Source organism: Hesperophylax consimilis, chromosome 1 (assembly GCF_061612785.1).
Source record: "Hesperophylax consimilis isolate HC1 chromosome 1, BYU_Hcon_1.0, whole genome shotgun sequence".
NCBI classification, from domain to species: domain Eukaryota; kingdom Metazoa; phylum Arthropoda; class Insecta; order Trichoptera; family Limnephilidae; genus Hesperophylax; species Hesperophylax consimilis.
Genome location: NC_142836.1, coordinates 6,349,675 through 6,376,267, shown reverse-complemented (window position 1 = coordinate 6,376,267; position 26,593 = coordinate 6,349,675). Strand labels below are relative to the sequence as shown.

Sequence of the window (26,593 nt, the reverse complement as noted above, 5' to 3'; positions counted from 1 at the left end):
GGTAGCAGAAGTCGGGGACGCCCGAGGAAGACATGGCACGATCAAGTGAATCAGATACTCGAGTCGGGCCATGTCAAGAGTCAGAATAATAGAAGAGTATGTATGAGACGATGTATGAATGTGAATGAGGCAAGGAGTGTGTGCCAAGACCGAGTAGTTTGGCGGTCCGTCCTCTCTGCCTACCCCTGCGGGGAAACGGCGTGATGGTTAGTTAGTTATCTTTATGGTCCCTTTCAATTGGGTCCCAAATAACCGCCTCGGATTGGAGTGTTTCTAGGAACAAAAAAATTAGGTCCTGTGACCACAGTGTAGAAGCCATATTTTATTAGGTATAGTCACTATGACTCTGCGCACGCACAACCACCAAACACGACGTCTCGAAGCGAACTGAAGTGAACCGAGTAGTGTGGACAGACACTTCGTGTTCGAACTTCGAGTCCTTTGACTCGGGCGCATTTACCGACAACAATCGGAAGTCGGGCCAAGCGAAGCGAAGATGCCCGAAGCGAAGCGAAGTTCGTGCCCACACTATCGTATTAGGTCAACTTCGATCAACTTCGCGAGTAGTGTAGCTGGGCTTTTAAGCGAAGTACTCGACTTACTTTAACCAGTGATTCCCAACATTGTAAATATTCAAAATGTAAATGAAATTATTTTGGTCCCTGGTGACTTTTTTTTCTGCAAAACCAGATAAAAAAATCTTGTAAATATCATCACTGATCACTTAGCCAAGTACCCGCCCAACCCCTTTATCTCGGCCCTACATGTCCGATATCTACTGATTTTTTATGGTAAGTTGAAAAAAAAATCGAAAATGTCACCGGAGACCAAAATTTCATTAACATTTTTTACTCCAAATAATATTGAAGTAAGTCGAGTGCGTCCCTTAACACCCTGTATAAATAAATAGATCTCCTTTTGAACATCATTTTATGTTGAGGTTCAACTGGTTACCTTGATAACTTCAATAATAATATACATGGATGTAATATTTATGGTCTATGATAATCTCTTAGTAAATTAATTCTTTTGCAATTACATATGTATTTGAGTAACACAAAATTAACTATATTGTATGACTTTCGTTTGGATTAAAACACCTTTTATAACTTCCACTTTTATTAATAACCTGACATAGATGCTCAGCATACCAAATATTTTGTAAAATTGTATCAGTCTGAAGATGCCTGTCATAGTGAAGGTGAAACCGGTCTAAAAGTGGAAGAAAGTTATAAAGGTGTTTTAATCCATAAAAGGTCAAATTAAAATGGAATTCCACCATCAGTAATAAAGGTATAAAAATCAGAAATTATTGAGTAATCGTCAAATCCAAAATAGTGTTAATTTCCTCCCACCATTTAAGTTCCTTTTCCACCGCACCAAGTGCTACTGGTAGGGCAAGGGGTTCTATTACACTCTTCTGGTACAATACAACAGGGGAGAGGATGGAGCAAAATCAAGAGGAAAGTTGGAATGCAGGTTATTCAGATCTAGTAATTAACATGCTTTTTTAAATTATTTCTTTTAGGGCACAGGCGAGGATCCTTTTCCTCCACCTATCCGAATGGTCAACCGGAAGAAGGATTATACAGTAGGTTAATTTGTTTATACTTCATTGAAATGTTTTTTTTTTTTTTTAACTTATATCACGATTATTTTTTTGATAACCAATGATAAATCAAACAAAAAATATATAAAAACTAGAATTTACAGCATAAATCGTTTCAATAAGCATCATCCATGCTCTAGAAGACTTTGGTACCTGCTTTGGGAATTAAATTCTAGATTACAATACCCACTGGTAAATAAAATGAAAATATGATAACTCAAGGGCTTATTAAAATCAAACATTATCTACAAAAAAACATAACAATAATTCAAGGGCTTAAAGTCAAACAATGTTATCTACAAAAAGACATATCAATAATTGGATTGTCATTTTTTTTATAGATAATGTTGTTTAACTTTAAGCTCTATAATTATTCGTACGAATTTGTAGATAATGTTATTTGACTTTAAGACCTACAATTATTTGTATGTTTTTTCTAGATAATATTGTTTGACTTTAAGCCCTCTCAAAGCTGTTCTCAACCATTCCTCAAGCTTTACATTTTCTTCAAGAATTTCATTTGACTTACACAATAATTCACACAGTATTTTATTGTAAGATGTGTAAAAGATCTTATAAATCATGTTATCAAGATCAAGTGTGTGTTGTGTTGTATTGTATGCCGTGTGTGAAATAAATAATACAATGTGAATGGGCGATAGGAGAAAGTACACTGCACTTAACCGGTAGAATGTCGAAGGGTCTATGGAGAACATGGGATAATTTTAATATTTACCCTTTTAGAATTTTTTGCAATGCGATTTTGACCTTAATGCTTCGAAAAATGTATGAAAAACAGAATCTAATCTAATTTAATCTAAACTTCCAAATTTTTAAATGGCGCTCTCTCTGAAGGTGTAAAAAATATTTTTCTGTTTTATTATGGGGCCTTCAACAGGTTTATGTCAAATAATATCAAATGATGTGAAAAAACATTTCACAAACAATCTGTATTATTGACATGTAGATCTTTCAATTCACAGTTCAAAGTTGAATTGTTGGTATGGAGAAAATAAAAAAAATGATGAAAAAATATTTTTGTATTAGAATAAACAACAGAATTCCGAAAAAAGTTATTTATCATTTTTTACTTCTACCATCATGTATAATCACCTCCCGAAGTTAGTGCACTCTGCCTCGGACACCCTGTATTTTCTTAGTTTGTTTGCCATCATTTTTCAAAGCGAGACTTGCAGTTCGTAGCTGAGTTCTGATACCAACCCTAACATAGTGTTTAGTTAACAACCCTGATCAGTTCTTTCTAATAAATTAAAATTCATATTACAGCAAGAGAGGCTTGGAATTGATAGAGGCGGCGTAATGAACTAGATATTGGACTGGTGAAAGGGACACTTAAAGTAAAGGAATAAATAATGAAGTTTCAGAAGAATATGGATGTGGTGTGAGGAATTGGGTACGACTCAGGCAGACATGGCAATACCAGAGGTGGTCATGTCAAGTATCTGCAAAATAGAAAAGTATGAATGTGGATAAAGCAAGGAGTGTGTACTAGACCGAGGAGTATGGCCATCCTTGTTCTGTTTTCCCTTGAGATTTATGTTACAATGTGAATATATATAAAATATTTTTGTTTTAATTGTTCCATTATCATCATCATTATTTATGCTACCCTTTCAATAATTTCCTACATTGATTGGATTCAGTACACTTCTTGTTGAAAGGGTGAGCCACTGTGAGAAGGACTATACTTGCATGTTTAATAATGAATCATTGTATTTACAGATACAATACAGGATGTCAATTTGGACAATGCTATTCAAGTTACCAAAACTGACCCAGATTACAACGCAAACACTGAAGTAAAAGAAGAAGCCAGTAAGTACAGTTTATTGCCCTCCAAATAGAATTGTGCTGTCAATAAAACATACAATACGAAAATGAATTGGGAAAATTTTAGCCAAGAATTTTATTTTATTAATTTATTATTAAAATACTACTTTCAGTATTGATTCTGCCTGTAAATATGGTTTAATGAACTCTAGAACTTAAATTTAAGTGTCATTTTCAAAATTGGATAAGCAATAAAGTAGGTACCAAAATTATTTTATTTTAATTAATTTGTAGCACCACGCTACTTCTAGTACGGGCCGCGCGCATTATAGCCTGGAAACTAAATATTGCAATAATAATTCACAAATCCTACAATAAGGAATTTAAGTAAATATAAAAAAATTATGAATGTCCACCTTCTAACATAAATACTATTATTTTTTTTTTACAACTTTCGATTTCATAGTTAAAATAATTTTCAAAGTTTGAATTTTTGAAGCCCGCCGAAACGATTGAAATCTGGCGGGGGGGTATGTGTGAAATCTGGCGGGGTATGTGTGAAATTTGGCAGGGTATGTGTGAAATCATATGGGTTTTATGTGTTCACAGTAAGGTCAATCCCTCTCGTGTCTGTATGAAATAAAAAAAATAGGTATTTAATATCAATTAAATACAGCAAGATTACCAATAAACATGAAATAATTTTTACACCTTATATATGTATAATTAAACTTTGTTCATGATCAGTTTTCACACAAGTTCTGTATTATAATGTTTTTAACCGGTCTACACTGGTATAGTTACTAAAGGTATATTGTTATATGGTTTAACGTTGAAGAGATAAACCAACAGAGTTGTGTTGAGCGTGTGTGTGTTTCCAAAGCAAGATCAATAATTTATCTTACTTCGGATGAAATTGATCAAACATTTTCAAATGTCGAAATTATTTGTTGAACATAAAATAACAGCTCTTATTTGCCTGTATGGGGCCTAGGAGTCTAAAAGTCTTGCATAGATTGGCAACATCGGTGTTCTTTCAAAGCAAATCATTTTCTCAATCGGTATCAGTCACACTTCTTGGGATTTTCTGTTCAGTGTGTGTTAATAAATAATAAAAAAGTTTTATATATTTTCATAAAAACCTAATATGTAGTAGGTACCACCAACCATTCCTGTCTACCTAATATAATAATAATAACATGGTATTTATATAGCGCAGTTTAGTGCCATTTCACTTCAAGTGCGCTTATGTATTTATGTTGAATTAGTACACTGATTGGTGATTAAATACACAATATCATTAACTCAATTGGCGGCTGCAAGTGATTGATAATGCAGTATACTCTTTCTAATTTTCATTCTAAATTAGGCAGATAAATTTAAATACTGTTTCTGTATAAGATCATGAACTGCCTTATTGACTCACCAGCTCATTAGAAAAGATTGTGTTTCCTTGCCCCGAATGTAATTCCTTATTTTATATATGTACAACATTTCAAATCGAAATACTCACAAAACTCTTTACTCGGATGTATTTGCAAATCTTACATTACTCTAAGAGATATTCATATTTTCTAATTTACCCTTAAAACTTTTAAAATCAAATTAACCTTACAATACATAAATCAAAATAATTTTTTCTTTAAAGTTTGTCTATTCTCTTCATTTTCATATGTACCTAATACTGTAACTTTTAATATCTACTTGCTTCGTACTCTGTAACCATAAAAAAATAAATTGTAAATGGAACTTAACTGGTTTATTTTGTATTCAAAAATGTAAAATTAATTCACATGTATAACTGTATGTTTCCTAAATAAGTGCCCTTCTTCATCACTGTATCCTACAATTAACTTTTAACTTTATCCTAGTAGTTTCACCACTGGATCTTCACTTGCTTCCATGTGATATCTGCGGCCGCACCTTCCTGCCTGACTCCCTGGTGAAGCACACCGTCATCTGCCAGAAAACAGCAGCCAAGAAACGAAAGCAATTCGACTCGTCCAGACAACGCCGAGAAGGTTGCTATTTTTCAAATGTTTTTTTATTAACAATAATTTTTATGCCCCATATCTGCTCTATTCTGTTCATAGACAAAAAAATTGGCTTCTTATTTGCTATTATTTGTTTTGAGTACATAAATTAATATACTTGATTATCTTTTAGATAAATTTGAATCTTTTATATTTTAAAACTAGCTGTACCCCGCCACGCATTGCTGTGGCTCAGTCTTTCTGTGCAGATAGAGAAACAATAGCGCATGTTGCTTTTACATCCAACAGCTGGCGTTTTTTTTCTCAAAAAACATGTTTTTTTACCTGTCACAGGTGACATCTATATAATATAGGAATATAAAAATACATGCATATTCGAATTCTATGTTGTGTCAAAATTTCAAAGAAATCAGTGAAGAAGTTTTGGAGATTCGAGATTTTGAACAAACAAACATTTACATTTTTATTTATATAGATGTATATTAAAATGTTAAATCAATACTATTAGGTATCAGGTGTACGCAAAATGTTTATTGTTGAAGAAATGATGTTTTGCTAAATAATGAAATTTGCAGCGTTTGCTTACCTAGAATGTGCTTTAGATTTAGATTTTGATGAAATATCATAAACAAATTTTATTTCAGCAGTTTTGCGAAACTTGGTAATTTCACATTTTTTTTAAATATGTGTTTTCACTTCTCGCAACAATGTCACATTTTAAAATGTGTATTTTTTAATACTGCTGTGTTATTTTTAACATGAATATATTTTAGGCTGAGTTACCAGTCATTTGTAACCCATTTTCATGCCCTTTTTTTTTACTATCCAGGAACAGAGTTAGCGCAATATCTGCCTAAGAATTTTGGGCTACCAGAGAACAGCCCATTCGTTGAAAAGGAAACGCTCGCTGCTACTACTAAGATGACAACCAGAACAAAACAGCCGAGCCCTCGAACATCGAGCAAGGTGGGAAAGAGCTTTTAGTCTTCTAAACATTTCTATTATACACCTCACCGGTTAACTGCATTTAAGTGAATTCTTGGGAATCTATCTTATATATTGTATATCATCTCTCTTCTATCTATTTATATAAAAGAGTGTGTATGCTCTGTGGAGGCTGGGGGGGGGGGGGGAGGCTTGTGGAACACATCACAGTTTTATTCTGAGATTGATGAAATTTTGTAATTTTGACTTCAAAACAAGAGGAAGGTCACTGTCTAGATAAGATTCGAAAAGCCACCCCTTACAACAGAATAAAACCCAGACAATGCTGGGAACTACTTTGGCTAGTCTTTTATAATAATCTCTCAGTTTAATTAATAAAATGAGAAATTCGATTCAATGCTCATTGTTAAATAATCTCAAATATCAATTCCAATGTTGTTTAGAATAACATAATATCTCAGTCAGCAACAGTCAGATTGTGTTTTATAATCACCCTGTTGTTGTTTAGCTTCTTTCAAATTGTTTTGCTAAATTATCACATAATAATAATTCAAGCATCAAGTTGCTCAAAGTATTGGATATCCATGTCATGCAAATGATATGTGTATACCTCTCATACAAAGACATTTATATACTATGTGTTCCTTTGAGAACTATCACAACGTGATAATTTTTGTGTTATTTACGAGTTTTGCTAAAAGTATCATAACTCACGTCTTGGGAAACGTAGCCTCATTCTAAAAAATGTTTTGGAAAGATTATGAAAACCACTATCGCATTGTGTTGTTATAAGTAAATATTTGCGTTTCTAAATATATATTTTATGAAAACGTCAAAAATATGTAAGAATCGATAACCATTATTTCAAAGCCGTGAAAAATGTACTTTTTTCTGAGTATCATAAAGAAATAACACTTTATATATTGAAGAAATATAATTAAAAACTATTAGTCACCTCAAAATATTAACCGTCCAAACTAAAATATTTTTAATAAATTATTTAGAATCGCAATAAATTATGAACGAACAAGATGACAGATTCAATCGGCTTAGATAATGCAGTTCTACGTTCCATAGATATTGTTGAATACAGACGCGTAGCGTTATTCATTATCGATACTCTGTTTTTTAAATCATGGCAATCCGTATACTAGTGATGGAAATAAATCGAGTTTTGTAAAATCTCGCGCGTTTACGTGAAAAGACGTTCTAATGTCTTGACCGCTATTATCATATTTACGTCTTTTGACGTTCTAATGTTCTGAGTGGTTAATGTGGGTATTTCTCAAAACATATTTAGCAGAAAAAAACCAGAATCAACTGGTCGATTTCAGCAAAATACCTAATGTTCGAACAATGACATTTAACCTAACGTTCACGGCACTTATAATTACATAAATTTGGGGCCAGTTGTCTCACAGAATTTGAAAAATTCATCAAATTTCAAAGTTAATTTACAAGTTTTGTGAAAGTTATATTCAAGTTTTATTTTTATTTCAGGTATGTGAAACAACTGGCCAATAATGATATAACAGAACTGGAATAGAACCTTCACACAACTTTGAAAGTTGATGAATTGTTCAAATTCTATGAAACAACTAACTGCGAATTTGAACAATTCATCAAATTTTAACGTTAATAAGGAAGTTGAGTCCATTTTTTTTATTTTTTTTTATCAATGTTCGCATTCAAACTTAAATACTGGTATTTTTTTTTTTTTTTTTAAAGTTTGTTTTCATAGTTAAATTAATTCTCAAAGTTTAAATTTTATTAAGCCCGCCAAAACGAGCGGAATCCGAGCGGTAACAGGCGGGGTGTAGTGTGACGTCATTAGAACTGTGAAAACCACGTCACTTAAGCATTATGTATGGAAAAAAATTTAATTCTTCAACAAGGAATTCCAGTAATTTTTTTACCAATGTTAACCGTCTATTATAATTGATGTTATTAAAAAAAAAAAGAAAATTGATTAAGATTTCATAGTTAAATTAATATTTTAAGTTAGAATATTTGCTTTTCACGCCCGGTACGATACTTGTACGGTATTGCCGTCGCTACTTGTTGACGTTCCCCGCGCGAATTCAGGACCACCGCGCAGAAAAGTAGAGACCAAAAGTAAAATAACGGTTTACAGCCCAGTTCACTGTGAGACTTTTCTGAGCGGCCGGCGGCCTGAAGTGTATCACATGCTATGTGACATGTATAATAATAAAAACATCTAAGTTATGCAATAAACAACATATTATTATAAAGCACTATACGAATATGTATCTTTAGAAATCCATTTCATATAATAATAATAACAAATACGTACATATATTTGACAAACCCAAATAAACCTTTGGCCTATACACCTCTCTCATCTAAACCGACCATCTCTCATGTAATAGAAAGAGATGCACCATAGGTGTTCCGTTGTACGTACAAGTCACGACACATGTGACGACAGAATTCTTTCGACCAATCGTGGAGCGTATACAGTCTATTGCTATTGAATGCTTTTTCAAGAACGTTTAACTAATTCTAAGAATAATAATATAGAAATATATTTATATATTTAGAATCGATATTTTTTGATCTACATGAACATATTTTTTATAAGTCAAAATATTTTTCACTCAACTTCCTTATTTTAGGGTTCTGTTAAAGTCCTATTCAAGTTCTGTTGTTATATCACTATAGGCTAGTAGCTTGACAGAACTGAAATAGTTACAGAACTTGAAAAAATCTTTCACAGAACTTGGAAATTAACTTTAAAATTTGATGAATTGTTCAAATTCTCCTAAACAACCCGTCCTTAGGACGGGTTCATTGTCGGGTTTTGTGAAAGTCCTATTCATATTCTGGTATTATATCATTATAGGGTAGTTGCTTGACAGATCTGAAATAATAACAGAACTTGAAAATGAATGTTGAAATTTGATGAATTGTTCAATTTCTCCCAAACAACCCTTCCTTAGTGTTTTTGGTAGCTCTGGCTATTTTCTGCAGAATGCATATTTCACATAGTAAGATAGTAAGGTCAGACAGTTGATTGCATAGCTTACATTCACTAACATATATTCTACAGAAAACAGCCAGACCTGAAATAACATCAATATCTTTATTTCTTTTTTTTTCTAGGTACAATACTTTATATATTTTAAAACATTGTTTGATAATGTGGGCCTTGTTGGGTGCTTTACCCGTGCTGAGGCCGCAATTAAATTCACTTTAAAGTTTTAAGAAATAGGTATCTATAAATAATTTATAATTTTTTGAAGTAAAAAAAACATTCTTGGTGTTGTATAGATTTGATTATTCAATCTTTAGATAAAAGTTTTTTTTGTGGTTCAGATAACGCTTAATATTCCCATAACACAGAGTGTACTATTATATTTTCATTTAAAACACAATTAAACCAATTTATATTATGATTATAAAAACTTCTAATTTTGTTTCACTTATTTATTTGAGACCGGACAAGTTTTTCCTAGCTGAAAATCATCAGACTCGTACATTTTAATTGTAATTTTTCATTATAAAGTTGCGCTGCATGAGCTTGGAACACGGTGTATATTAACAACTAGGTCTGGGATGAAAAATCTATATTATATAATAAATTTATGAATGTCACTATTTATAACCTCCAACCAATGTGAATCAATCTCAAACCTTTTGTATAAACCCAATATTCTCTACCGTTTTCCCCTTCCTGAAAGTCGAAACAAACATTGAGTTATATTATTTTGACATTGTCCAGGGAAATGCATATTACTTACAAGGAAAAAAAAAATTAACCCCCGGGTTACCAGAAATTAAATATCATATCATTTACACCAAACCTTTTACAGAAGTTGTCAGGATTGGAAAAATAATTAATAAATAAATTAATTTTTATTCCAGTTACATGCTCCCCCCGAGAATGCCAAGTGCCCCCACTGCGGGCGGGCGTTTGGGGCGCGCGCCTGGGACCGCCACGTGGCATGGTGTGCCGAGCGAACCAAGCTGGCCGTGGCGCCTGGCGCTCAGACTCCGGGCCCCGAGGGAGTGCGTGTGGCACGCTCCCGCCTCATCGCGCGCACCTCCTACCGGGCGCCCGCTATCAAGAGCCGGAGGTGAGATGTTGTTCACTTCATCTTCATATTCATAGATACTGAAGTGATGACTGATGAGTCAAACTGTGCTGAAGCTACTGACAAACAATAATTGTTTTTGATATTAATTATAATTATTTTTAAAATCACAAGGCACTATTAATGGTCCAGAAACAAATTCAATGAGAATATGTATACATATTTATCACACTGAAAATAAAATTTGTGATATGTTTTAGATTAAAACTTATTTCAAAATTTGTTCTAGGGGCCTCACTCGGGAGAAATATTCCCTCAGTCGTTCAGCTTCTGTGGATTCTGGTGTCAGTGAACGCTCTTCCGTCGGAGACCACCGTAAAGCTCCACCAGGTAACAATCAGTTTTATATGTAATTCATTTATTTATTAAGTGCTCATTAAAAAATATTTTATTTAATCTGGGTGGACACAGACCTGGAAAACGGGGAATTAACAGTAATTTTTACAAACCGGGAATCATCAGGGAAATGTATTAATATTTTTGGAAATCTGAATTTTGAAGAAATAAATTGAGTTCTGCAGATGCCCCTTAAAATGCAGGTAGGTTTCAAGGTAAATTCGTAATTAGACGACTTATTCTCTTCTAAATGGAATTTTCGCAGCCGATTACCATAGATACCGGGCCTTCAAATTCAGATATTCAACGTAATTTAGTAATGATACGACACATTTCCTTGATTATTACGGTAATCGAAGTAATTAATTAACGTTGCCGCTGGGCTGTCAAATACAAATATTCCAAGTAAAGTAAAAAAAAAAACAACAACATTTCTGTGTAAATTGAAATCAGATTTAGATTTACGAAATAATAATATGATATATTTTCTCACAAATTTTTTCAAATTGCACTGCCAAATTATCTTGGTCAGACAAAAATAAAGTTCGAATTATGATTTTTTTCTGTGAAATTTCTCTTCTGAGAACTTTTTTTTTTGACAAAAATTTCAACTAACGCTTTTTAAAAAAATTATATTAATTTATTTGAATCTTCTTGTGCGGATGAAACGACAAAAATTTATGTCAAAATTAGACAGATTTATACATAAATGTAATATAACATATATTTTATTTATTTATATATACACGGTGTCTGGAAACTCGTAGTACAAGCGGGAAACTGGAGAATCTACACCACATGGGGAACCCAAATAAACATAAAGTTTTTTGATTTGAGCATTTTCATCAAAAAAAAAAAAACCAAAAAAATAATTTTCCGCTATTTCAGGGTTAAAATTTTTTCGTCATTCGATCTGAGCGCCGACGCAACGGATAGGAATTATTATTAGCATAGGTAGGTACTCACTATATGTAGCGATGTTCCGATCTCCAATTCAAACACACAAACACGTCACATAAATTATTTTAAATGTTCACCGTTAACTTCCAAGCGCAGTTGGGTCCGTCTGATGATTGATTATCGCACTATTTGAATCAAGTCGGAGTTAATTTTTACCTTGTCGAAGGCATCGATGATAAGTCTCAAAATCAAAACATTAAAAACGTACTGTTTTCAAACACGTCGAACGCATCGATGATAAATCTTAAAGTATCACTATCAAAACAATAATAACGCGTATAAAAACAGAATAAATTTCGACCACAATTCGCTTTTATGTTTAAATAAACGATAAAACTTCTTAACCGCTTCTGTGCCAAGAGCGAGATATCTCGCATTCTTGGCCGTGCCCAGCTGGGCCTGCTGCCAGCCATAGAAAAATAGCCAGTTTTCTCGCTCTTCTTTGAGCCTCTGTATCATACATATGTCCCGTTTTTTTTTAAATATGAGGCGTGTTGAAACAAAGACAGCAATCTCCACTTCTTTTCATTTTGAGTAAAATGCAATAAATGTTTTTTTTTGTATTTTTCCAATACCTTATGTATCACACCAGCTGTTCACACTTTGTATGGGGTGGCGGTTTTAATATCATATTTCTGGGTCTCTGATTGGCTCAAACAAAAACTGCTGTTTTTGTTCCGTAACCTGAAGGAAATCGCCATGTTTGTTGTGGAACTAAATATTAAAATTCAAAAATGTATGGAATATTGTCGTTTATGCTCCGAAACCTTTGCAGCAGTCGATAGTATTTTTGATTCTCTATCCATCGCCATATCTAACTCATTTTACACCAATGGTGGAAATTGCTGTCTTTGTTTCAACACGCCTCATATGTTTATCTAAGTGAAGGGAAGCAAAAACGTCGAATATTGAATAAATTTGGTAAGTCATTTAAATATCCTTTCAAGGTGTAATGTTTTTAATTTATAAAAATAAGATTTAAAAAAGATTTATTTTGATTAAAAATTCACGGCCTGCTGTGCACAGCTACACTTCTACCTACTGGCATTTAAAAGGTTAAAGCAAAATGCAATGTAAACAATCACATGAATACGGCCACGTGCGGCGACCCGTAAACCAAAACTGACCTACCTACTTACGATTTAACAGAAATGTGACATCTGCTTATCGTGCGTCTCTTTCCTTCATATGTTAGTTGAACCCAGAATACTAGAGAAAGCTATATTTTGCGAATATGTCAGAGATAGGTATGAATTTTAGAACAACAGATGTTTTAACCCTGCAGAGCAGAAATATTTTATGATTACACCGGATTAAATGAAGGGTGATTTCAAAATAATGCTTTAAATCCGGGTTTCTTTATTTGTTTTACTTTTAAATAGTTTTAATTAGTTGGTTACTTTGATCTTCAGTAATAATTTATAAGAATATGATAAAAAAAAAATCAACTTTTGACTCTATTTACTTGAAAACGAAAGCTCAAATCAAAAAAAATTATACTACAAAATCGACTCCAAATGTGATGTAGATTCACCAATTTCCCGCTTGTACTACGAGTTTCCGGACACCGTGTATATATAAATAAATAAAATATAACAGGGAAAAATAACTACTGGAATATCAGGGAATTTTGAAACATTTTCTGTGGACACCCTGTTAAAGTACATAATTGATTGTTAGGTTTCTTTCTACTCTCATTTGAGAAATTGATTCTTGGATCTCATTCTGCGTTGAGTTTAAATTATATAAGAGACGATTCCATCTGGAATGTAATGTAAATGCACATATGATGCACTAATTGATTGACATAATATTGGTAGATGGCAGTGGCGATTTACAGCACTTGCCCATCATAAAGAAGACTTCTCGCGGCGGGGCTGATGACGTCGTCAACACCTTCTCTCGCAGCTTCAACAAATCCAAGTTTGTTCATTTATATAACATGTCACTATTGTCAATAACCTTAAATCTAATTATTCCTTTGTACAATTTTATAAATCAATGGAGAATAATTTACTGCAGTTCATATCAAATTAAAACATGACAATTACAATCTGCAAATAACTGACATTGTGAAAATTTATTATGTGTATGGTAGATATCAAATCTTAAATATTTATATGTATATCTATGTATCTAATCAAAAAATTACAAACACTTTTCAGGTTTGACGATAGTTATGACCCGTTCCTATCAGCCAAGCGTCAAATGATGGACCTAATGTCATCATCCACAAATTTACACAAACTGGACATTAGTCCCATAGAATATAAAAAAGAGTTATCCCCTGTCACAACCCATCCCGTCCAACAAACCCCTAGGAAGTCAAGGGATGAAAATGTTGTTAATAACAACACAAGTCAAAGCCCAAATTTTCAAAGAACGCGATCATTACGAAGCCCTTCCAACAAATATAATAATACTGGAAAATTTATCCCAGCAAAATCAAACACAACATTGCCCAGCACAACATATTCTTCCAAAACTTTACAAAATCACAATTACTCAAATAATAATGATTCACAAATCAAATCCAATAATTCTTCTCCCAAAATCAAAAGTTGTAATGCCAAGGTAGAAAACAAATACAGCAGATCACCCGACAGATTGTCTGACGTACCCTCTAGGTTTCCAAATCGTACGGAAAAACATAGAATTATTAAATTAGAACCTGTTGGAAAAATTAGTGCACCAAAAAACAAAATGGAAAATTCAAAGGTTTTATCAAATAATAATGCAATAAAAAATAACTTGTCCAATTCTCAAGAAACTTTTATTGATCCAAAACTAATCAACGACAAGATTCCCCCGAGCGTACAAAAGTTACTAGACAATCCTGCTTTGCTCAGTAGCACAGAGTCCCTAGTTAGTAACAATCCGCCCAAACAATTGTGTCAGGTCTCCAACAAGAAATTGTCTCAGACTTATACAAATTCTTTCCAGCGCTCTAACCATTCTAATTCAGATCCCGATGAATCTACTACGCCAACTATCGATGACCTTAGTGCCCAGTATGATAAAATAATGATCTCGTTAGAGCAAAGTATGAGCTCACAGATGTCTCCGCAAGATGAAGATGCTCTTTATAATGATCTGGAGGAATTAATGTCATCTTTGGATGACGATTCGTCTCCCATGCATATTAATTCATTTCCAAAAACCAACTCAAAGTCACGTCCCATTAAAGATTCTTTAGATGGTTTGGATTTGAAGAATAAGAGAAATAGTGCTCAAAATTCCATAAATGCAAATAGTACCCCCCTCCAACAAAAGCAGGTACCCTATAATAAGTCTATATCTTTAAATTTTAGCTCCGCAAACAACAATCCCCTCCCGGATCCCGTCTACCCCATGTACATGAAAAAATCCAATTCATTGCATGAATCCAAAGACAAAAAACTCTCAGTCAGCAAAATAATCAGTCAATACAAAGAAGAAGAATCTCAATTAGAGGATGACATCATTCGATCGATGAAAGACATCGACAGGCTGTGTGATACTAAAATGCCCGCCCATTCTCAGTACATGGATGAAAAGTCAAAGAATGAAAGGAATAACAAATCAGTGAAAGATTACAAATTTGATGAGGTCTCAATTTACAAAAAGACAAAGAATGTTTCCAGCATCGATACAATTAGTGTTGCTAACTCGCACTTTGATGTCACTGGCAACGAAAGTAGAGAAACATCCCCGGACAATTACAGTAGCTACGGTTCCAAGTCTATTGGCGACTCTGCTTACGGAAGGTTAGTATTCTTATTGTAATTCACAAACTATGCAAGATAACATAATATTTCCCATTTACGTACATATGGCAGGAGTCATATTTGTATTTTCAAGACTTGAGAGTGATTTAACACATTGTGATCGGGCAGTTTTCGGCCGCGTACTAGTGCTGGTAACGGGTGATTTTTCGCGTAATTTCGCGCTAACGTAGACCTCTAGAAAAAATGCGATAACTTCAAAAATGTTTGTTTGATTTCAATAATTCTTTTTGCAAATTATTTATTTTATTTCATTTCATTTTATTTTATTATATTTAGAAATGTATTCTTTATCGTTAAACTAGTGCAGAATTTCACATAAAGTAGGAAAGTTTTGAAAAAAATAATATTTTTTTTATATAACATCCTTTATTTTACAAATTATACACAAAAATTATTTCTAAATGTAAAATAAAAATTAGTATTGTTTTAGGGTGTGATATCTTTCAAAACATTTGCCCCTGTGTAGGGGAACTTCACAAAATTTGCATATGAAGCATGTTTCACTACTACGCACCTTGCGAACAGACTGACATTGCCTTTGAACAAATTTCTTCTTTCCCTTGCTTTCAATTTTGGCTATTACATGTTTGCGCATGTCGGCATATGTAGGCAGTGGAATAATATCTTCATCATCAACTAGATCGCTATCATCACTATCAAAATCACTTTCACAGGATATGTCGGATAAATTGTCGGCGTATATTTCTTGGTCACTATCTTCATTGTGGTGAGACATTTTTCTTATGAGATAAAACACAATATAATAATAAAACTAACTAAAAAAAATAACAAACTTTCAATCACAATCGTGGTAAAAATGTCTGTTTCATCGAAAATTTATCAAAAGTATTTTAACTTTTAAACACTAAAATAAAATGTAAATATGTACGTAATATATATATATATAATATCTATGTACTCGATATTTAGCTTTTAGCAACGTCTGACCACCAAAGAGTAGTGAAATAAACTAAAAAAAAATATTATTCTTCGTCTTAGTGTTGCATGTAGACCGTTATATGTACCGTTATCTTCGACTATTTTTGTGATGAATAACACTACCTCGGTACCCACCGTACACCCCATCTATTGTTCTCAAAAGGTTTTTACCTGCATGGCTACAACCCTACAGACGCTATATAGCGAAAACTCAAGTATATTGGAACCCGTATTTTAACGTGACCCGCGCTCCACTAACAATCTATCAAAAACGTATAAATACGTGATCCGCTCTCTAGCATTAATTTGCTAAAAACGTATTAATACGTGATCCGATTACAATGTGTTAAAACAAGACGTTAACACTGCAACTTCGACCAGTGTTATAAAACTTTGTATTAACTGATAAATACACTAACCAGATTAGTTTAATTTTCAATATTTTTGTAAGATATAAATCTTTCACCATGAATCGGGACACCATGTTTACTAATGATAAATTGTCTTTATTTTGAGGAGTAGTTTGAACCGCTCATCTGCCTCGACCGTGCACGGGTTCCGGGCCTCTCCGCCGCGCAAGGCCTCCTTCTCCCCCCCTCCCCGGGGCAGCACTGCCAGCATCAGGGATGACCGCTCCTCCTCCCGCAGGTCCCCCCAGAGAGACTACACTTCCCCCCAGAGGGACTACAAGTCCCCGCAGAGGGACTACACTTCCCCCCAGAGAGACTACACTTCCCCCCAGAGGGACTACACCTCCCCTTTCAATAAGGAAATAGTCATGATCCAGTCTCGCACAGAGAGCCGTCTTAGCTCCAGTGGGTCCGATGCTTCCCTCCCCTCCATGATGCAGCCCATCTCTAGGACCTCCAGCATCATGTCAAGTTCCAGAATGTCCAAGTTCTGTCATGAGTGCGGCTCCAAATTTCCTTTTGAAAGTGCAAAGTTTTGCGTTGAGTGTGGCGTACGCCGGCTGGCCGTTTGAACAGCCGTGCTTTGTTTATTGTGTAGTTTTATATATTTATAACAAACACTTTTTGTTGTTCAATGAGGTCATCATAATGTTTTCTTGATTTGCCATTTTCACAAGTGATTTTAGTTTTGTATGCATTTTTGGCATGATATTAATTAATTATTATTCTCTTTCTATGTGTTTAATTTGTTACAATTTTTTTGTTTATTAATTTTATTCAATAACAATAGTTATTATTTTTGATGATTATTTTTTATATCAATTGACTCGGCACTAACTTAACATACTAACAGGGAACTATGACTTTGTGGCAAATTTTTCAGTGTTTTTGTGATGGCCCTGCCAAGGACTATTATAACTTTATTATTTGTAATACATATGGTGCTTTTCAATCTTTATCATCTGATAGATAATATAATGATTGCAAAAATTTAAGTTCAATTGTATATTACAAACAGTTTAACCATGTTAAACTTTTGTTTAATAATTTTTTTTCTTAAATTTCAGGAAGTTTTGGTTCTGATAAATTTTTATTTTTATTTTGTAGATTTTTTTGTTGTTGTCAATTTAAAATTAAATTGAGTTTTTTATTGCGTAATTATCATTTTACTTTATTATTATTTTATGAAGCAGCTTTTTGGCCTTCAGAGGTATTATCAAATTGTGGTGCTACCATATTCATGAATGGGGTATTTTCACAAACCATTAATACCAAATGTGTGGAAAATTTAAAGTTTATTTTTTTGGTTATGATTATCATACTAAAAATATGTAATTTTAATATTTCCTTTCACAATTATTGATTTCAAAACTATCGAAAACGGCACACTCCGAAACGGTTCCAACTGGCTACAACATCATTATGACATAAAAAAACGCCAAAGTCTGGTAAGACGGCCATCACCAATGTCGCCCGGCGTGGTGAGAATGCCGCCGAATTCACAAATAAAATGAAAATGTAATTTCGGCAGCAAAATAAATTACCTCCATTATTGTAATTTTTTTTCTTCCTTTTTCCAGGAATATAAAAATTTAAAATACCCTTTTATTTATAAATACAATAATGAAAAAATGAGTGTATATTTTTTATCTAACCATTATTCTGGAGATTAAAATTATTATTTTAACTGTACCATTGTCTGCTTGTGAGTAGGTTTATTGTTTTTATTTATTAAAAAATGTTAATAATAAATACACATATTACAAGATTCTCCCTTGTAGCTTGTAATGTTATTTATGAATAATTGCACAAATTTTATAATCATATATGTTATAAAAATTGTAGTATGTTTGTATACTTTTATATTCATTTTATAAATTGGCCACATATTAAATTATATCAATGTGATTTTTGATAAAAAAATATTTGTGAATATTCAGTTAGTTTCTTTAGTTGAAGACATTACTTATGAACAGCTTGTTGGCCGAATGTATTTATTTTTGATTATTTATATTTAAAAATGTGTCATAGTAAACGTTAATAACAAACTAAAAATATCTCATCCTAACCTAATTTGTAATGTAAAAGTCTAGTTACCATTCCAACAAATGATTGGGCCATTGTTCTTAACAAGACTGATTTAAAAAATCTATTATAACATTGCAAGCTTTTGCCTTAATTGTACTTAAATTATAATAAATTAATACGAAATGCAATCTTTTGTAACTATTACTTTGTGTACTTAATCCTAAATCCTGTATCTGAATTGTGCTAATAAACAATTAGGTTAATTAAGTGTAAATCTCAAGTGACCTACCAAGTAAGTATGGTACTTTATATTATCTCCATATATAATTATACAGGGTGTATGGGCACGTACCCGACAAACTTTAACCGGCGATTCCTGAGCATACATGGAGTAAAAAATTTCATAGCCACTTTGCTGTCCGGTAATGTTTTTTTTTAATACAAGTTTTTTTATAAAATATTACTTGCTAGGCTATCCTACTACGTACATTTTTTTACAAATTTAGTTATTTTCAACGTCGCGGACTGTGATTTATGAATTTTATTGCTTATGTTAAAAGCCTTACAGAATTACCAGAATGTAACGTTCAGCTTGACACACTTAACTTTATTTCCACTAATTTGTAGGTACAAAGATAATAATAATATTGGACAATTTTTATAGCGCCGCTTTTGTGAGTTATCACCTCAGGGGCGCTTAGGTGTAGTTTTAAAAACAATCCTGATGAATCAAAAAACTGTTCATATAGAACAGCTCGGCAACGAACACAAAGCACTCACACAAACGCAAACACGTATATGGGTTTGACCATCTGCCAAATTAATGCTGCCATTATCAGATTTTGGTAGTTGTTATTGTGAGATACAAATATCGATATTAAAAATAATCAAATGTATTTTCCTCTTTAAATTAACGAGTTTACTCATAAACGGAGTGGACTCCGTTAAATGTGCGAATAAATTTCAATTGAAAGCAGGTACTCAGAATAAGGATAAGAATTACAAATCGGTTTTACCAACGCAGTGATTACAAAGTGCCCATAACATCTTTTACTCCAAATGTGCTAAGGAATGGCTGGTTAAAGTTTGTCGGGTACGTGCCGTTACACCCTGTATAGTTAGTAATAACATAGGTCATACATTTGCACAGCGCCCTTGAGGTGATTTTGCACAAAAACGGCACTATAGTATTATTTATTAAAGCTTATTACACTACCGTAGTAAATAAAAACACAGTGTCTTCCTTGAGACTGTTGTCTTCTCAAGGAAGACACTGCGTTTTTAGTTAACGCGGAAGTATAGTTTAGCGCAACTGAATTGAAATAACACAACTTCAAGACCCTCCACACAGCATCACCAAAGATGACACAAGCCCAGAGGGAAATATTGTCTTCGGGGCCTCGTGTTTGGAATAAATGTATATAAAATATTGTGATTATTTAAGATATTTTAGAAAAAAATCAAATAAAGTAATATCTACTTTTAAAAAATAATTTGTTTTAAAGTTGTATTGGGCTCGTAGGCATAGGTAGATATGTGCATAGCCAATTTGCCGTTAGGTTATAATAATATTTTGATAAATCCCTTGTCATGGGAAAATCAACACAAGAGTCCTGACTATGAGTGAGACTATGGCATCCCCAATTGGGGTATGTTGTGAGACTGGAGTGTTTTAGTTGGTTAAACAAATTTCACACCAACAACAAAATCTAGGTAAATTAATTTCTTTAAACCGCAGTAAGCAGTTCATATGTTTCCATAATAATATTTTGAGGAATGATATTAATGAAATAATATGGTAAGTGTATAAATGTACAACCCATCACTCGAGTGGATAAAGGATAGGTTACACAAACCCTTCATTTAACGAAAATGTGAACATACTTTTTACCTGGGCCAAAGTGTAATAAATTTTTTTTTTCCTAATTCTTCAGGCCTCAGCCATATTTTGACAGAAGATAATATATTTTCGTTTTGCAACAAAAACAAAATAGGTGGATTATTTCTGAACTTATCTGAAAAATAAAAACTGCTTTTGAAAGGTGATAAAATACGCTTTAAAATTTTATCATCTATCTATATAAATAAAAATGTGTATGTTTGTTTGTTTAAAATCTTAAATCTCCGAAATTCTTCACCGATTGCTTTGAAATTTTGTCACAATGTTACATTCAAATATGTGTGTTATTATACATGTACCTATATTATATAGATGTCACCTGTGACAGGTAAAAATATGCTTTTTTTTAAAAACAGCATCATCTGTTGGACATAAAAGAAACATGCGCTAATGTTTCTCGATCTGCACGGACAGACTAAGAACAGCTAAAAATATAATTTTCGATATATTCAAACTTTGAATGCAAACAAATTAAAATAACAAATTCTCTTGAATAATCAATCACTTGCTAGTATCTTGTTTAAAACTAATCCAAAAGAATATTGATATTTGACTACGAGCACATTTATTTATTACCACATATAATATTTACATAATAAATTATTCTATTGTGTGATTTATCAGATCAGTCTATCTGTAAATTATTTTAAAAAATATTGATCAAATTGAGAACAAATATTATTTAATCCAGAAGATGTAGAACAACATAAAATAATGCCTCATTATGGAAACTGCCATGGTTCAATCGTACCATCGGTAGTCATAAAAGTCATCTGTTTCTCCTTGACTGAGAATCTGCGACATTAACGTCTGTGCTATGCGCACTGCTCATGTCTATCACCACTTCTCAAACCATATGAAGAAGAAGACAAAGTAAGAAGCTTCGATTTTATGAAAAAAAATTATTCAATTTTACAAACAATTGTTATTACTAAACGGAAGCATTTTTGCAGTTCCTCAGAGTTGTTGTGTAGAGTCTGCGGGGTGAAGATTGCGCTGATGATACCAACCTCCGATAGATGAGGCCACCACAAGAAGAAGCATTTTATATTGATTTTTTTTTTAAATTATACTTCGCTAACTTTAAAACCAGTTTTAAACCGTGTCTTAATGATAAAATCCGCAACATTAATTTTGTGACACTGCAGAACTGTAATCAGTCTCTATTTTAAAAATGCTCTGCGTAGAATTTATGTAAAACGGCAGATCACATTTCTCAGGAGATGGAGTTTTGTTTGTAACTTGCAGTAACTAACTATAAGTTGAAGAAACTCCTGTGGGCCTTGCTGGATGGAATCACGTGACGGTTCCGCAGTCTCCTCACCGCTTCCCTCAAGTGCTTGGGCTGGAGGGGACCAGATTCTCCTGATTGCTCCAGTACATCCAAAGCTATAACCAAATATCCTAATTTGCAATTTCCAATGGCATTACGTAGGGTGTAAGATGTAAGGTAAAATAAACTTTATCATAAAAGTGGACACTGCAAAGCTTAACTTATATTAAATATTGACTCAAAAAGAAGGAAATAAAAAAAAACGCCATGGCCATAAAAATCCTAAATACTTAAAAGCCTTTTCTTTGTGAATAAATAAATTTCATTTAGGCTTTTAAGACAGAATTAATGACCTATTTTTTATCATAACTATCATCAGATACAAGTTTGGTGAGCATGCTTTTGGAATGTCAGGACATAAAGCCTGGAATAAACTCCCACATGATGTACGAATGATCACAGACTCAAAAGAGAGAGCTGAGTCTTGCCACAATATTTAAAAATAAGACCAAAGTCACCTTCTTCAACCACCTCCCCAACAAAGACCTTGGCGATGCCCGACATGGCGATGACAACATTCTGTCCCACAGAGCAACCGGTGATGGTTTGCATGAGCCTCTTCACTGAAGCCTTGGGGAATGCGGCCCGTCGGTACATCTCGTAGCGGTCCAGCTGTTCCTCGGTAAAATTTGAAACGAGAACTCTGAAAAAAATTAGGTAAATGTACAGAAAAGTGGGACACGGTTTTTCAGGCTATTTTTTAATTAAACCCAACCAAAGAACCTATTTTACATAAACTAACTAACCTTAAAACTTTCACATCAATAACAATGGCCGTCAAGTGAACAATCGAGTTAATAAAATAACTATTAAAATGCATTGTTTTCCATATCCGGTTAGTGAAAACTACAGCTTTGTTTAAAACAAAGGAAAAGGGGATCTTATCTTATTTCTTCACCTTTCATTAGAGCTATGCAACACGTAAACAGCAATGATAAATAATTATTGTTGGATAAGTCTAGAATCACTGAAGTTCCCAATCCCATTAAGACAAGATTTGAAACAAAATTATTTAACTTACTGCATCTTTTCTCTTTCCTCTTCTTCAATCTCTTTTTTACTCTTTTTTTCCCTTTCACGGTCACTTATGAAATTATCCTCTGAGGGTTTCTGAATTTCATCGAAGTTTTCTTCAAAATTCATGTCTTGCTCTTCTTGTTCATATTGAGACGAGTCCTTGTAATCATCATTATCATTGTCCATATACGTGTCGCTCATGTTCATAGACTTCTCCACTTCTTCACTCTTCTCCGACATGTCCAGATCTTGTATCGACTCATTTGGTTTACTGTCTGATGAATTTGAAATAAGTATTTGACAAATTAATGATAACATGAATAATAACAGCACTTCTTTAAAATTGGTATTCTGTTTATTGTACTGCGCTTTCCCAGTATTGAAATTATATAAAAATGTTAAAATTGTGGGATTAATGCTAATAATTTATTTTCTGGTAAATCTATGATGGTAAAAAGGAAAAACATAAGGTAAAATTGTTGACAAATGAAATATAAATAAATACCTTGGTCGTCATTATCCCTTAATAAATCTTCTTCAATCTCTAATGGAACATCTTGAGATTCGTCATTAGAATCGCTATGCTGCAAATCACGAGCCAAGTCTTCATCTGGGAAGAGAAGTATTAATTTTGAATTATTTCTGCAATGTTTATGTAAAAAAAATCTGTTAAATAAACCGCCTTGTTATTACCTCTGTATCTATTATCTTCGTCGTAAGTATCCGAAAACGAATCTTCTATTTTTCCTTCAATTATTTCAAATTTATCCACAGCGGGATCATACTTCTCCAAAACATTATCCATTTTTACTGGTTAGATCTATAAATTATAATGTAAAACGAGCTGATTCAGGCTAAATGTAGCCATCAGTTGGATGAATACCATAAAACACTTATTTATATGGAATGTGTGTAACTTTAATTCACAAAAATATATTATTATTTTGACAGAAAAGAATATGACAGCGAGGACACAAACATAAATCAAATCAACTATCAAGAAATAAATAAACCAGCCAAGAGACAATTCCATAGAGAGCACCATAGATATACCACTCCATAAATAAACCACCCGAAATAAAAGTTTCGTACATGGAAAACAGAGGAACATTCTGAAAAAAATATTAATATTATTGTCTATCATTTTCGGAAATTGACAGATCCATTTCCATAACAAGTTTGACAGGTTGATAATTTCTTTAGTGCAAAGGAACTCTATAATTATTTATAGATTTTTCTAACTGACGTGTACTTTTACTACTGGTTTTATTTTTAAACAATCTTATTTACCTTTGCAAGCACCATATTCAGTTTGCGTTTCATTGAAGTTCAAGATGAGTTTCCAGTGGAATTTTATCGCCGGTTTTCTTTATTTAGAAATCGGTTTAGTTCTTTTATTCGTACTACCCATTATAAATCCACGAAAATGGCAACGAATATTCAATTCCGGGGCGATTTCGAGAGTGACAAAATATTCCGCGATGTATTTCTACATCTACCTCGCAACTCTCATACTGTTTTTAGTTGACGCAGTTAGAGACATGAGAAAATATTCCAATACCGCTGCGGATAGTGTCAGTTATGCTTCTGAAATGAAAGGCTCCATCAGATTGTTCAGAGCCCAGCGAAATTTTTATATAACATTTTTCGCAATATACCTTTCATTTGTTTTGAGTCGTCTAATAATCATGATCGACACACAAGCCACTCTCATCAACAAGTCAGAAGCTATTATTAAAGAGGCTGAACACGCCAAGGATCTGGCCTGCAAGACTGTACGGGACCACGAAAACTTGATAACCATTGAAAAGAAAACTCAGGATGATGTTGTGAATGCTCTTAATGAACAAATTGAAGAACTTATGGAATTACAGAAAATGGAACAGGAAAAATATAAAATTCTGAGGCAAGAATACGAAGAAGCTATCACAGAACTTGGAGATATAAAGAAAAAAGACTGAATCAATCATTCGTTCTCCTTCAGATTACCAGAGGAAATGACGCCACTTGGAACTTTACAGGACTATTCGACAGGATGATATTACTATGAACTCAAGGACTTGATGTTTATTCGGTGTGTCGTCTACTGAAATATGAAAATAATTTATATGCTACTGATTTGTTTTTAATTGCAAATGTTGTACTTGCATTTACCTTCCTTTAGGATGACCTTAGATTTAAGATTATTTATTTGTGCATCCCCTTTTTCTTAGTCAAGTCCAAGTGTACCTATATTCTGGTTTTTCATGATTTTTTTAATTATATATCACCACACTGCATTCTATTAAAGCAATTGGCATAGGTACCAACATATTATCAAAATCATCTAAGATAAGTTAAATAACACAAATAATCATTCAATTTCACCAACCAAATAGGTTTTATTACAGAATATCATTAATTCTTATCTCGGAAGCGGTAAGCAATGATGACAGACAGAGAATCCATTATTTCATTTCACTCATTTTCATCTCATAATTCAGTATCCTATCTTGTAACCAGTATTTTTATAGATTTATAAATCTTTTATTCTGTTCTGCTCTAAAAAAAGCTTTAACTTCTCAAGCGCTAAAAGAACCCTCCGGATACAAAAAAAAATGTATCCATTGAGCGCCGGCTTATCCAATTGGTAATCTGACAATAATACATTCTGTGGGATTTTTACCCTCTATATGGTATGGAAATATTAAGTCGTGGGATTTTGGCGTTCCAAAGATTAAATCAATCTTATTGTAAGAGCAAAAGCTGCTTACGCTTATTTTTAAAATGACATTTTTATGTAATATGTACTTTTTTTAACATAATATGTAAGCATTTGTCTTGTATAGCTTTTTTCCGTGGTTATTCAATGTTTGTATTTACTAAGTATTACTGTTACTGTTTTAACCTGAGACTTAAATGTTTTTGACTTTAAATAATTTTAAAGTTTTAATTTTTTTTACCTTTTACCTAATTTTTACACAACCCTAATGTTTCATTAAAATTATATTCCAGCAACGTTAACATAGTTTCTGTATTATGTATCTATTTTTTATTTGACAAACCAAGAATATAATTTTTATATTGTACTAGCTGTACCTCACCACGCATTGCTGTGGCTCAGTCTGTCTGTGCAGATAGAGAAACAATAGCGCATGTTTGTTTTTACGTCCAATAGATGGCGCTGTTTTTCAAAAAAGCATGTTTTTAACCATCACAGGTGATATCTATATAATATAGGTACACAAAAACACATGCGTATTCGAATGCAACGTTGTGTCAAAATTTCAAAGCAATCGTTGAAGAACTTTTGGATATTTAAGAATTTGAACAAACGAACATTTACATTTTTGTTTATGTAGTTAATTTCAGCATTGAAGATAAGGATGCAGAGAAAATTAATTTTTATGGAAGTTGAGTGAAAAATATTATGGCTTAAAAAACATATGCATATTGATATACAAATATAA

At 32.9% G+C, this 26,593-nt stretch overlaps 2 protein-coding genes across 6 annotated transcripts in view; one reads left to right on the top strand and one right to left on the bottom strand.

Moving 5' to 3' along the window:
* The window catches only part of LOC149426195 (uncharacterized), a 45,023-nt gene extending 24,195 nt beyond the window's left edge, over positions 1–20,828 (top strand). For 2 of the 5 annotated variants that reach the window (XM_089642167.1, XM_089641958.1), the window contains exons 2-10: positions 1,529–1,591; positions 3,353–3,445; positions 5,272–5,421; positions 6,224–6,360; positions 10,225–10,436; positions 10,684–10,784; positions 13,571–13,673; positions 13,916–15,496; positions 16,973–20,827. In XM_089642167.1, the coding sequence (XP_089498293.1) occupies positions 1,529–1,591; positions 3,353–3,445; positions 5,272–5,421; positions 6,224–6,360; positions 10,225–10,436; positions 10,684–10,784; positions 13,571–13,673; positions 13,916–15,496; positions 16,973–17,438 (2,906 nt within the window). In that variant the 3' untranslated portion in view covers positions 17,439–20,827. Of the gene's footprint in view, positions 1–1,528; positions 1,592–3,352; positions 3,446–5,271; positions 5,422–6,223; positions 6,361–10,224; positions 10,437–10,683; positions 10,785–13,570; positions 13,674–13,915; positions 15,497–16,972 lie in introns of all 5 variants that reach the window. The other 3 variants (XM_089642067.1, XM_089642123.1, XM_089642018.1) reach the window with 3 other exon arrangements.
* Positions 20,829–21,068: 240 nt separating this feature from the next.
* Taf11 (TATA-box binding protein associated factor 11) lies at positions 21,069–24,164 on the bottom strand. Its single transcript, XM_089635975.1, has 5 exons — positions 23,838–24,164; positions 23,650–23,754; positions 23,149–23,419; positions 22,586–22,770; positions 21,069–22,183 (listed from the first exon to the last, which is right to left on the bottom strand). Exons 1-5 carry the CDS (start codon positions 23,947–23,949, stop codon positions 22,050–22,052), a joined length of 807 nt encoding a protein of 268 aa, XP_089492101.1. The 5' UTR covers positions 23,950–24,164; the 3' UTR covers positions 21,069–22,049.
* Positions 24,165–26,593: the final 2,429 nt, after the last annotated feature.

Bases quoted from the DNA above. Each gene is read 5' to 3' on its own strand.
- Taf11 (XM_089635975.1), bottom strand. From the start codon at position 23,949: ATGGATAATGTTTTGGAGAAGTATGATCCCGCTGTGGATAAATTTGAA. The intron at 23,755-23,837 runs GTAATAACAAGG...TTCTCTTCCCAG, and splicing joins CGAAGATAATAGATACAGAG to ATGAAGACTTGGCTCGTGAT. The intron at 23,420-23,649 runs GTATTTATTTAT...CAAATTCATCAG, and splicing joins AAGGGATAATGACGACCAAG to ACAGTAAACCAAATGAGTCG.